Raw genomic sequence first — 14,153 nt, 5'->3', positions numbered from 1 at the left:
ATGGTTAGGTAAGATGCCCAGTCACTAATAGTTAAAAATGTAGAGTCATTGCTATGTAAAAATGTCATATCATGATTAGGTAAAATGATAAGTCATGTTCACCTAAAAATGCTGAGTCGCTGTTATGTAAAAATGCTGGGACATGCTTAGCCATAGATGCTGAGTCATTCTTCCCTAAAATGCCAAGCCATGATTTGGTAAAACATTGTCACTGTTATGTAAAATGCTGAAGCATGCTTAGCCAAAAATGCTGAGTTGCACTTACCTAAAATGCCAAGCCATGATTTGGTAAAACGCTGAGTCATGCTTGCCGAATAATGCCTAGTCACTGCTACCTAAAAATGCTGAGTTGTGACATGGTAAAAATGTGGGGCCATGATTTTGTTAAAAACATCGAGCCATTGCTGTGTGAAACAACGAGTCATCATTCTGTAAAAATGCTGAGTCATTGCTGTGCAAAATACGGAGTCATCTCCATGTAAAAACTCCCAGTTGTAATTTGTAACAATTCTGAGTAGATGATTTGGTAAAAACGGTAAACCACTATGCAAAAATGCTGAGTCATGATTTGCTAAAAACGCCCGAGTGTTGGCTTGCTATAAACGTTGAGTCATGGTTTGCTATAAATGCTGAGTCATAGTTTGCCGAACACACTGAGCCACGATTTCCTAAAATGCCAACTCGTTGTTACATAAAATGCTGAATCACGGTCTGCTAAAAACGCTGAGTCATGATTTGTGAAAATGCTGAGTCACGATTCACCAAAAAGCCCCAAGCCATGATATGCTGAAAGTGCTGAGTTGTCTTCATGTAAACATGCTGAGGCATCATTATGTAAAATGCCAAGTCAGGATTTACAAAAAAACATCGAGTCATGATTTACAAAAAATCATGACTTGGCATTTTTAACAACAACTCAGCATTTTCACAAATCACAACTCTGGTTTATGTAATGATGACTCAGCAGTTTTAACATGTCTACCAAGTCATGACTCAGCAATTCACTAAAAAGGACTCAGCATTTTATGTAACGGTGACTCACCATTTATTTGTAACAGCTCAGCATTTTTACCAAATCGTGACTCACATTTTACGCAAGCATGATGCGGCATCTTTCGCTAAGTATGACTTTGCATTTTTACATAACGATGACTCTGTGTTTTTAGTTAAGCATGACTCACCATTTTTACCTAATCATGACTGGGCATTCTTAGGTAAGCGAGACTCAGTATTTTACCTAACCACGACATGGCGTTTTTGTGTAATGATGACTTGGCATTTTTAGCTAATGATGGCGGGTAACCATAACTAGATTGTATTCAGTTTCATTTCAGAACTGTGGTTTTTGAATTGTCTACTAGGACATCCTAGTTGAAATATGCAGTGAGCACTGGGTAAAATATTTGACCTGTAGAAACAGACATTGAGGTCATCAACTCATCAGCTGTAATTTTTGTATGAGTATAGGTGATTGCCCATGGGAAAATGTGTAAAAAAGTAAGGGAAAGGGGGCTGGGTTTTAACTTACAGACACCCTGGCATTTAAAGGATAAACAGAAGGAGGCATCCACAGGAGGGCAGAAGGGGCCAGAAACACAGGAATGAGAAGGAGAAGAAAGCAGAAGCCCAGATGCCAAAGAAAAGGTCATTTTAAGGAGCAAGGAGCCATGAAAAAGGGAAGTGTGAGATGTGATGAGACATATTTACTAAATTCAGCTTAATTTTTGACTTCTAGCTTCTAAAACTGATCGATAACAGGTTTCTGTTATTTTAAGCCACCCAGTTTGTGATGCCTTGTAGTGGGAGCCCCAGGGAACAAATATGGAAGCTAAGGCATGCATTCCCTAGGCTGGTCCCCTCGATTATGGCTGCACCACCAAAAACTTATCATCAGAGGAAATATCTCAAAGGTACCACCAACTTAGAAGAGCAGCTCCTAAAAGAAAGGAAGAGAAATATAGTCCTTAGATCCAAGGAAGACAATAGATTAGATAAACTCGCATCTTTTCGTATCACTCCCTTTGGTGTCTTTCCTGTTCTAACAGCGACCAAGCTCACAGCTCCCCCATCATAGATGACCTGAGATCTGAGAACATGACCATGACATGGCCAAGCCGGAATCCATCCACCTGTTTGTTTCCCCGGTCCCTTACTGCCCTTTCAAAGGCTAGATCAATAAAAATGTCTTGAACACATTTCAACCTGCACCAAGTGCTAAATGATACAAAAAGATCAGAGAAATGACCTTTGTCTTCAAGTGGTGACAATTTAATGTTGACAAAAGTGAGTTATATGAGTGAAATACCAAGAGAATATTACAATTCAGAATGTCATGACGTGCTAAATTGAATAAGGAAGGAGTTAAGATGGTTGTGCCCTTCTGGCTCTGCTTCTGTTTGGGCGGAGTTGCTGGGAACGCTTTGAGGAGAAGATGGGACCTGTGTTTAGGTGGATACTGGGTTAGTAATGAGGAGGAACGGGAGTGACAGTATCTTCTCCATCATGTGCCCTCCTAAGCCCCGGACTTTTCAGCAAGGCTGGTGGCTGGGTTGGGAACAAGAGCTAAAGCCCTAACAGTTCCACAGGGCTCCTAAAGCAACAAAAGCAGATAGAGACCAATCTACAGGTTCAATGAAAATGCTCTAACCATTCAAGTTCATAGCACCTGGTGTCATCTCAAACACAGTCCCTAATCACTACGTATTTGTTGAAAGAACCATGTCTGAGAATATTACACATCTACTATTTTGGGGTTCTAACATTGTATCAAGTGTTCTCTAGGCCCGATCTCTTTTATTTTTGCTGATTCCTTTCATCAAAAGAAAAACATGCATAGTTTAAAGAATTAAATAGCTATATAATGTTCAGTTCAAAAATAGCAACCCTTTTCTAACACCACCAATTTCTTCCTTCCCAGAGGCAAGCAAGCACGTTTACCTTTATTTTTTTAGCTGATTATCTTGGTTTTTATTTCTAGGTCTATAAATAATATGCTTTGCTGCTATTTCTTGCATTTTCAATTTTAGGCATTATCCAGGAACTTCTCACTTATAGAAGATGCACACCTAGGCTTTTTCATGTACCCGCCAGGTCCATGTTTGTACCTGTCCCACTTTCCCACCCTCCTAATATAGTGCTTATTAGACCATTATTCCAGGTTTATATATTATTATGGAAATGGAAATGCCATTCAGGGCTGAACAATGTAGTACATGATGATTGTATTTTATTTCTTGAATATATATGTGTATATATATGTATATATATGTATAGAATTGTCTTTCAAATTTTACTTAAATGTCTATCTACTTATCACTCTGGAGACTGATTTCTTTGGGTCGACTTCCTGTTATTCTGTCAATCACTATATATCCTTGGGCAACCTACTTTCCCTCTCTGTGCCACCGTGTTCCCATTTGTGAAGCAGGGATGATACTAATCCCAACGTACAGTGCAATGCTGTCAATGTCCCCCAGTGCCAACGGCACACTGTGGTCCAACGGAGTCGGGTGTATTAGCTCACGGAAAGGAGGGAGAAGACACAAAGTGGAGAGCCACGGGGGCTTCAGGGGGAGGTATTAGAAGGGGCTGTGTCAGACGTCTTTAGGGAGGCCTCAAGGTCAGAGCGCGGAGCTAATACTGCAATTGGATGCTTCAGTATGCTGTCTCTCTAGGAAGGGCTTACTCTGCGGTTGGTAAGGAAAGACTAGTTATACATTTTAGCCTGGAGACGGGGGATGTTCTGTATTTTTGTGTTTGGGACAGTGAACTTGCTTCCGTCTGTGTTTAGGCAAGACGATGAAACGGTTTCGTTTTCATGTCACCTCCCCTAGTCACGGAGTGGCCCTGCAGAGCGTTGGCGTTCTGCAAAACTGTTTCTGTTCAAGAGCAGAACAGCATTGCCTATCTGCGAATGCCAGGCCAGCTTCTAGCAGCGCCTGCGCCAAGAGGTCAGGGTCAGGCCAGTTCCCAGCCTCGAGGGCTGCTTTTGTCTTTCCTAGCGTTCAGGGTTAAACAAGTTACCATATGTAAAAACCATTAGAACAATGGCCTCCATCGAACAAGCCCATGAAAATGTTTGCCTATGACATTGAGAGCATATGAAACAAAAATAGAAATAGGTTGGACAATATCAAAATTAAAGCTTTTGCCCATTAAAGGACACTCACAGAGTCAAAAGGCAATTGCCAGATTGGAAGAAAGTACTTGCAAATGATATTTCTAATACATCATTGACAGAAAGCAGGTATAAGAACTCCTACAACTCAACACCAGCCAACCTAATTGAAAAGTGGTCAAAGGACCTAAATAGACAATTCTATAAAGAAGATGTACAAATGACCAATAAATTCATGAAAAGATGCTCAACATCGCTAATCATTTGGGAAACACAAATCAAAACTGTAGTGAGATACTACTTTATATGCTATAGGATGGCTACTATATATTTAAAAAATCAAAAGAAAAAACACGTTAGAAAGGATGTAGAGAAATTGGAATCCCGGTGTGTTGCTGGTAGGAATGTAAAATGATGCAACTGCTGTGAGAAACGATATGGCAAATCTCTCAAAATTTAAACATAAAATTTCTATGTGATTCAGTGATTCCACCTCTAGGTTATACCCAAAAGAAGTTGAAGCAGGCACTTGAGCAGATATTTGAATACCACTGTTTATAGCAGCATTAGTCACAATAGCCAGAAGGTGGGAACAACCCAGGTGTCCACTGATGAATGAATAAGCAAACAAAGACAACACCAAAAATGGCGTAAGACACAAAAGAATATTGTTCAGTCTTAAAAGAATGGGACTTCTGACATACACGATTACATGGACAAATCTTGAAGACATTATACTAAGTGAATTGACGGTCACAAAAGAACACAGATTGCATGATCCCACTTACAGGAGGTGCATAGAATAGTCAAATGCATAGGAACAGAAAATGATAGCTTCCAGGGACGGAGAGAATGGGGACAGGGAGTTAGTTTTTAATGTATACAGAGTTTCTGTTGGAAGATGAAAATGTTCTGGAACCGACGGTGGTCACGGTTGCACAACAATATAAATATATTGTATGTAATGCCATAAGACTTATAAAACACTTAAATATACTAAAAATGATAAATTTCTCTTTACCTATATTTTGCCATGTTAAGTGTTAAATTAAAAAAGTAAATAATATCAAACCTGATTTCTGTTCCTACTATCTAAATCTCCTTTCAAGATTGTTAGATGCATCAGAAGGCCACTTAATATTCCCAACTACTTGAGGACTTATAGAAGATCAGTCTTGTTTTACGGATAAGAAAACTGAGACACAGATTAACTTGTTCAAAATCATAGTGTTAGAAAGTGACTGAGCTGCCATTCAAATTCAAGTAGTACGGACTTTACAGTCCACACTTTTAAGAACATAATTATATATAATTATTATTTTGGGGAGGGATCTAAGAGGTTTACCAGGACTGAGTCTATAACATTTGTTGAAACTAACCACCGGTAAAATAAATCTATCTTTTCATTTGGCAGAGAATTGAGATGTCTCTAATAAGGCAATAGCTATTGAATATTATGCAGCATTTAGCTGAATTAATTATAGTCTTTAAAGGAATTCTGGAAAAGCTCAAGTTCTGGGTAAAAGTTGTTAGGGCAGGAAACTGTTAAGATGTCCCACATGGCTTCCGGGACATCTTGGCATCTTTCTGTATGTACCAAGAAGCCAAGGACAGAGATGGAGAGCCGGAATGTACACAATGCTTATCGACCTTGGGGATTTTGTCAACAGCAAGATGTTTGCTGAGCAGGAGCGGTTCTGTGCTGCATGTCATTCCCATGCTGTGCATCTCCAAAGGAATTACCTGTCCGTCTTGCCTGTGTGCTCACATGCTCTGTGGTATGGAGGAGCAGTGCCCCTCACCCCACCCCACCCCCAGGGCTGGAAATTGCTAGACCCCAAACCACTTGTGTGTATGTCAGGGAGGGCGGGGATTCAAAAAGGTATAAATGAAAAGAAGAAAAGGTCTGAGTCCTGAGAACCATCAATTCCCAATTTTTCCCCAAACCTCAAAAATGTAAGGGGAGGAAGTTTCATTAGCAAAACAATTGTGTGGACCCTCTTTCTCATTCACATACAGACCATGGAGGGTGGCGGTGGCGGGGGCTGGGGTGGAGCCCACTGGGTGGGGCTGTTCAGGAGACATGCTTCAGTCCCCATGATAGGATATCAACTCTAACTTCTGCATGGCTGTCAAAGCAAGTGTGTAATATAGAACATCTGCTTTTTCAGGTTCTGGGTGGTGACTATAGCCTCAAAGTTGGCCAATTCCCATAAAAATGTAGTTACGAGCAATGATATTTAAGGCCTATTATCCAAGGGACATGCAGTTTACATGGTCCTTTATAGAGTAAGGTTTATTGGATCAACTTTTGTTCTTGGGCTGTGCAATTTTTGGATATTTGCGGAATTATCTAAAAACTGTAATGCTTTCTAGGGCTCATGCAGAGAAAGGTTGTAAGGACGTTGACAGGAATTTCTTTAGCCCGTGCACTTCAGCATGTTATGGGGAACTTGGGTGCCTAGAATGCCTGCATTACCTCCTTTTAGAGAAATTTCTCTCTGGCCTCACTATGAGGACTTACAGCATTTCCCTGAAGCAGTCGATTTGTTTTTATCTCATAGATGATGTGCATTTTGTTTTTTCTCTGTTTCCCTTTTTGCTTTGGCTTCTAGGAAGCTTAGAATCAAGTATATTTGTTGGTCTTAAATAAGGAACCAGGACTTTACATACATGAGCTCATAGGCATGCTTCCCATTCTGGGCTTTTCCTTTACCCTAATTGTGTCATCTAATTATATTTTCCAATTAAAAAAGCTGTCATAGGTGTTCACAAATTCTGGAGGAGATGTAAGAAAAGGGACAGATGGATGCATGGATGGATGGATAGATAAATGGATGGATAGATGGATGAATGGACAGATGGATGAACGGACGGATAGATGGGTGAATGGATAGATGGGTGGTTGTATGGATGAATGAATGAATAAATTAAGCTCTTTTGCTTTATGATACCAGATGAATAAGACCATCACTAAATTCTTGGGCCACTCTAGGCAATCCAGAATGAGCTGGTTTTGGTATACTGTTTTCATTTAGATTTAACCAAGATATTGCTTTTCAAAAAAAGGGCCAGGGCACCTTTAATGCACTCACTGACAGACGGAGGCTCTCCAGCTGGGATAGCTCCCCAGCCGCCTAGGAGTGACTGAGAGGGTCCTGACTGACAGATATCCTAGTTATAAGTATGTTTGATGTCTCTAATGAATGTTCCAAACCCCTTTATTTAGACTTTTAAGAAAACTAAAACTCAACCTTTTATGCGTGGGGAGGTAAGCCAATGCTTTTGATTACAATGTGGCTGCCTGTATATTTTCTGCCTTGCACACTGATAGCAAAGTGCAAACCCTGTTCCTGTTTGAGAAGTGGTCTTATGATCCCTGCATCGGCGGGAGCCTTCATTACGTTGCCACTCAGATTCAGATGATGTTTTTTCCAGATGAGTTATTTCATAGGGTTTGACATGACGCTGCTGTACACGAGAAACATCTTGGGAGCTAACCTGGTCTGGCAGAAGGCGGCACACAGGCTGAGCTACTTGCCAGAGCTCAGCTATCTGGAAAAAAAAAATGCTGGAGGGGTAGGAAAACACCCCCCTTCTTAGCCTCTCACTAGGGTCCCTCGGTATCTGCTCGATTGGCATAGAGTGAAGGTTGGAGCAATTTGGCTCCAGAGGTGCCAAGGTTTTAGTGCTATCCACTAAAGAATGTGCTACCCTCGTAGAAAATAATGACAGTAAAGCCATAAAGGTAAAGCTTTGTTGTTGCTTCGAGGAGCTTTTCATGTTGTCAAAAACAATGTAGTTGTGTGGTTTATCTCTGGCTTGTCTCTTTAGAGCAAAGCCTCTTTGGGCAGGAAATGTGTGCACCAACTCCCCTACTGATGGGTTTCACTAATGGCAAGTAATAGCAGCAACAATAACAGGATAGCAGGAAATAATTCTTTACCGTCATGTATGGGCTGAATGGGTTGGAAGGAGTTTTATGTCACCAAAGAAAGAGGTAAAGACCGAACTGATACCAGGTCTTCAGAACACAAGGTCATTGCCAAGAGACCAACTTAAAAAATTCTGTGTAATTAACCAGCTAAACATAACGCAAGGAACTGCATGGCTGTTTGCCATGACATCCACCCAAAAATCCAGCTGCTTTCATCAAACTCGTGCGGAACAACCAGACACAGCTCTGCACTTTGCATTGCCTGTGTCAAACTCTGTTTTCAATCCTTTATGTCAAGTTTAAATTCATGGAGACCATTCAGATCTTGCTAGAATCCTCAATTTGCCCTGCACCCCAAATCCATTCCATTAAGACATACACATGCACACACGTGTGCACACACACACCCTCACACACAGAATTGTGAGCACACACATAGTTAACTTGATCAGCACTCGCTTTAGCTAAAAGCCAGAGTCTGGAGTTTTGAATGACCGACTGACTGCCTCTTGGCTAGAGAGTTAACATGTTCTCAGATAAGTCTCCAATGGAAAATGACAGTATTGCACAATTGGGTCTTCACCTCTTAGGAAGAAATCCTTGTTTGGGGTGCAGATGGACACTCACATTTTCTTTTCCCTTATCACTGTCAAACTTAAGTGAGCTGAACCAATGAGTGTGAGTAATGAAAAATGTATGATAAACTTGACTCTGAACACACAGATTTCTTGTTTTCACCCAAATGAGGCTTTTGATTAGGCATGAAGCCAACAAAAATACCCCATCAACAACTCACATTCTGGTACAACATCCAAGAGAAAAGAAATCACTCACTGCATTATCACTAAGAAAACATTCTAGACAGCTCTAAGATATAAACTGACCTCTCTCACGGAAATCATCTTTGCTTGCGTATGCATATATGCATAAAAGTGTATAGTTTTTAAAAGCTCATTTTCTCCCTAATAATTGTCTGTTTTTAAAAAGCTATCAGCAGGTGCACCTCATTTCAAAAGCCTCTTGTCCTTCATAATACAATATTCATCACGATCACATAGTATGAAATAAAAAGCAGCAAAACATAAGTGAGGATAGTTCAATTAAATGCAACATAATCTCTGCAGCAAAAAAAGAAATTGTTCTGTAGCTAAAATCAGTTTCTGATGAAAGAAAAAAGGGAATATATTTCCGCATATTTTTAATTACATAGAATTTCCTTGAACATGATTTTTCATAATATATTCCATTAAGTTAACATCATATTTGAAGAAAGAGCATTTTCCGATTTCATTTTAAGCCTGATTTTGAGCAATTACAGTGTCATTGTTCTGTGGTAGAAAGGTTGAATTCATTTACTGTGTGGTTATGCTAGTTATGATTGATGTCTCTTCTGCAAATGATAAACCAATCACCCCAATGATGTAATGTCATTTTAAGAGTGCCATAATCACATTTCTCTCAAACTAGAAGCTCTGATAAGTTCTAATAAAGATTTATGGTAGATTAAAGGCCTTCATAATATCAACAATGGATTGCGCATTTGATGAGAGATTTGATTAGGTAATTTTTGGGGAAAAATAATACGAGTTTGCTAAACATATCAGGCCTGGCTTTGCAGAAGGGCATGGGCCATCAGAAGTAGCAGTCCATCATTCCATCTCCAGAATGAATCATCTTAAATGCATTGAGGAGGTCCTCTCTAATTGTAGAGGTTGAGGCCAGCCGTAGCATACAATCAGGGATGGAGCCAAAACATAATTTCATCAATGAACATTCTTGGCATGGAAAGCTCTGTCCTGCTTTTGACAGGACACATTAATGAACGCCACGAGTGGCCAATTCAGAAGATAACTCCAAAGCCTTTGAGTCAGCAGCAATTAATTTCTGCAAATATCTTTCCTTGGACCATGGGGACTTAACCCTAGATATTGCCCACTCCTGTGTTTATGTTTTGTGAACAACATCGCCACCAGCAGAATCAAAATAAGGCATCGTTATTGTTGGGCCGGGAGCAATTACACCTAAGATTTAGAGGTTGGGAGCTGAGGCAGTAGCCACAAAATCATCAAAAGAGGGACAGAAGCCTGGGACCGGTCCCTTTGCTCTGTGATATGAAAACCACGGTAAGAACTAGGGATTCAGAAGCAGGGTCTATCATGGTACCACGTGATCAGCTCGCTAAATTCAAGTCAAACGGCACAGTACAGGGTTATAGGAGAGGCCATCCTCCACCCCCAAACACATCAGACTTGAAAACATATTCAGTATTTACCTCAAGAAAACACATTTTAGTAGCAAAATTCCCTAAACGAGCAAGAGAGAAAAGTCAGAAGCTAACCATCAAAAACAAGAGATCTGAGATGCACACAAATTGGGCACACACGAGGGTGGCCAGGGTCACTTGGCTGGGATCAGAATCATGTAACACAAAATCCGACATTCCGTCGCCTCTCTGCATGTCCCCTTTGAGACCTGCCTGCTCCTACGTGCAGTGGGGGCACAGTCCTTTCACCGAAGGAGGCCCAAACCCTGTTGAGATACACAAAGCCTGATCGGAACTTCAACAAATGCACCCCGGAACTGCAGTGCCACAAAATGACAAATGTATTTCACCTCGGTGCTTCCCACACCACCGTCTCCCCAGCCCTTGTTTCAAAATTGCCATTTTTTTTGGAGACGCAACACTGTCACACACACAAGCCCGCACATTCAGACCCCCGCCGTTTCCTTACCACTGCTGGAGGCTTGCTGGGGCCCTGAGCACGCTCTGAGCAGGTATGAATTGGGGGAGAATTCCTCATCAGGGTTGGTGTCCATGATTTGATGGGAGGTGTTGCTGTCTAGCAATGGCATCTGGCAGCTAACGGGTGGAGGATTATGGGAGCTAGGCAGCTGAGCAGATGGGAGGAGGCTAGACGAAGATGTAGGTGGAATGGGACGACCTGGGAAAAAGGACAAGGGGTCAAAGGTCAGCAATGAGTGCCATGAGAGCGTCCAGAGAAAGTTACATTGAAACCACATCACCATAAAAATATCTAAACAAAGAAAAAAGAAAAAAAGTGCTCCAGGTGTATTTTTTTTTTTCCCCAAGTGGTTTACTGTTTCTTCAAATGTCTACAATCCATACTACAAATAGTTGCATGTTGTAGGAAGCCGGTGTGAGCAGCAATACCCACCCACACAGCCGACATGGAATCAGTCTGCGAAACACCCAGTTCTCCCATCTCCCTGGCTGCGGTCCTGACCTAAGACCACATCACCTCTACCGACCTGCATCCTTGCTGGCCAGCCTGCTTCCACTCCTGCCGCACACTGATCTACTCCCCGTGGTCCTCATCCCACCTCCACAAAAGCCAGAACAGTTTAAAGATAGAAATCAGGTCATATCGCTCCCTGCTTGGCGCTCTCCAGTGGCTTCTCATTGCGTGTAGAGAGAAGTCCAAGCCCTTGATGCCAACCTCCGTGTCTTGCCTACTCCAGTACTAGCTGCCTCTGACTCACCCCTAATAGTGGCCTTCCCGCTCTCCACGTGGCTGTCTTTCTGCCGCTTGGACATGCCACACGAGTCCATCCTCACAGTCTTTATCTTTACACCTCCTGCCCCCACTATGGGGAACATTTTTCCTGACTCGCCTCCTCCTGTTCACAATCCTTCCCTGTTTGTCTTCTTGAAAACTGCCCAACTATCAGCCCCAGCCTATTAGCCTGTTTAAATATCTTCACAGCCCTTACTACTATTTGAAGGTGGACCTGTGTATTTTATGTACTCCTGCATTTGCAGTGTCTTCCCAATGGATGGCACCTCTTGAAGGAACAAATAAATAAGGTAGAGTGAAACCAGATAAATTAGGCTGGGGTAGAAGTGGAGGAGAGGTGGAAAGGGGAACACATGTGAGTCCCAAAGGACTGGCCAAGGACCCACTCTCTCCACCACGAGGTTGGTTTATTTTTTATTTTTTTTGACAGCATGTGGAATTGCTACAAAGAGAAGCACAGCCACTCCAGGCCATGAGGAGGAGCAGCCAGCCCAGCAAGGGAGTGGGCAGTGACTTGGAGCTGCCCTGGGGTCAAGAACCCCTCTTGCCACCTGGAAAGGAGCTCCCAGCAGCCAGACGCTGAGTGAGGATAATTGCCATGTGTACTTTCACCTGAGTCACCCTTACATCTTGGGGTTCTTGTGCTCGCCTGCCGGTTTGTTCCTTTGGGAAAAGCTCAGAACAATGGAGCCAGGAATAGCAGCCCATGGAACATGCCCTAAAGCTGGGGGTGCAGGGGGAAGGATCAGGTGCTGAGATAGCAAACTCAAGAATCAGGTCTGAGTTTCAACTTGGTGACAGGTGTCTGAGTCAGAAGGAATAGTTTCTCCAGCTTTTTAGATGTACTCCGTACGTGGGGACATTTTCAGGCACCTGACACGGATGCTAACACATTTGCCGCTGCCTTTGTAACTGTATTTCCCGATCTATTCCCGAGGGCATTAAATGTTATCGATAAATCCGTGCATTTTAATGAAATGCATGAGCGCCCCTTAGGTGCTGAGATACTGAGGATACAAAAGTACCACCCCCGCCTCCGGAGAGTTCCCAGTCTAGTGGGGGAGGCAGACAGGTCCCTGTGTCATTTCAGGACATGGTAAAGAGCAGGATGTAAGGGTACGGTGGTGTGGGGTGGGGGCAGGAAAAGAGACAGCTGGTCCAGCCCGGCCAGGTATAGGTAGGGGAGGGTGAGGAGAGTCCAATAAGGATTCCTGGACGCGCTGAGGCTTGAGATATCTTCAGTAGAAGATAAAAGGGACTTCCAGTGACAGGAAAGAAATGACCAATAGTGCAGAGGCCTCAAACTACCGGCCTATCACCCCTTTGAAGGTGGGAGTGGAAGAGACAGAAAGGAGATAAGACGCTCCTAAAGCTAAATGTTAGGGGCATGCCTGCAGAAGAATCGATGGATAAATGGTGTTTCATTGGGAAAACTGATTTATTCATAATTGTTTGGGAGCCTTGTGAGGCACGCTATTCTTGCCCGATGCTCTGGCCAAGGGAGACTGAAGACATCAGAGTTTCATCAGCATCAGTATCGACATTTAATCAATAGATTCTCCCATAAGCTTCCCACTACTACCATAATTATGACTATTTTAACTCCTAATGTTTTTGTACAGACTGTCTGCCACTCCCAGGGCTAGCCACTTTCCATAGGCTGTCTCATCGAATTCTCAAAGCAATCCTGTGAGGTTGGAGTGATTATAATCCCCGTTGTATTGATGAGGAAACTGAGGCACAGAGAGGTAAGCCTGCAGAGCTAGTAAGACAGGGGCCAGGAATCCAATGCTGTTTTGTCTGTTCCCAAATGGACTTTCTCACCCCTCTGCGGAGTGTTTGTCCTTAAGAGCATGGTGACAGGAAAGGAAGGTGACATACAAGGAGAGGGGTGACTTATGGGAAATCCTGGTCCCGGTCTCCATCTCCCAATCCCAAGGCACTTTCAGGACTTCAGAGAAGAAACATTTCTTTGAATAAGCCATTTATAGCGGCTGTCAGCTGGCTGAGTTCAAAGCCTTCTTCGTAATTTTGTTATGAAGTTCAAAGTGGCTCCTTCATAGCAATGTTACTGTCCCCTCCATCAAGGCTCCTGAACGCAGCTGTGACCTGACCAGGACGCTGTGAAGTTGGTGCTAAGGTCCACTTAGTGGCGAGGCTCTGGTAGGAACAGATTTTAACTCACAATCAATAGGTGTTAAAGTTTGTATTGAGGCCAGTTGGAGACCACATGTTGAAGAACAAGGATGGCTGAAAGCCAATTTTTAAATTCCTTTGAGTGACTGAGGTGGAACTGAAGTTCAAGTGCAATTTGCCAGAAGCCTGATATGATAGTTGCTATGAAATCATTCTTTACGGGAACTTTTTCAAATTTCGTTGAGCATGAATTCATTTCATATACTACAGACAGAACCGCTTTTTAATTTATACAAATAGAGATAGTGGAAGAGCAGTCAAAACACAATGAAAGTACTGGGGTTGCTTGGGTGTAGTGAAATACATATCACAGGCCTGTCTGAGTCCTGTTACTTTAAATTCACACGTTGGTAGCTCCTTAAACTCT

At 42.4% G+C, this 14,153-nt stretch overlaps 1 protein-coding gene across 1 annotated transcript in view; it reads right to left on the bottom strand.

Annotated features, from left to right (window-relative positions):
* LOC150000980 (teneurin-2) overlaps positions 1 to 14,153 on the bottom strand; it is a 612,383-nt gene that overhangs the window by 323,507 nt on the left and 274,723 nt on the right. The window contains exon 2 of the mRNA XM_090288551.1: positions 10,787 to 10,996. Coding sequence (XP_090144677.1) covers positions 10,787 to 10,996 — 210 coding nt within the window. The remainder of the gene's footprint in view (positions 1 to 10,786; positions 10,997 to 14,153) is intronic.

This window comes from Furipterus horrens, unplaced genomic scaffold (genome assembly GCF_987537825.1).
Source record: "Furipterus horrens unplaced genomic scaffold, mFurHor1.1.pri manual_scaffold_10, whole genome shotgun sequence".
Taxonomy (NCBI): domain Eukaryota; kingdom Metazoa; phylum Chordata; class Mammalia; order Chiroptera; family Furipteridae; genus Furipterus; species Furipterus horrens.
Note: the sequence above shows the minus strand (reverse complement) of the source record. Positions and strands in the feature narration are given on the sequence as shown.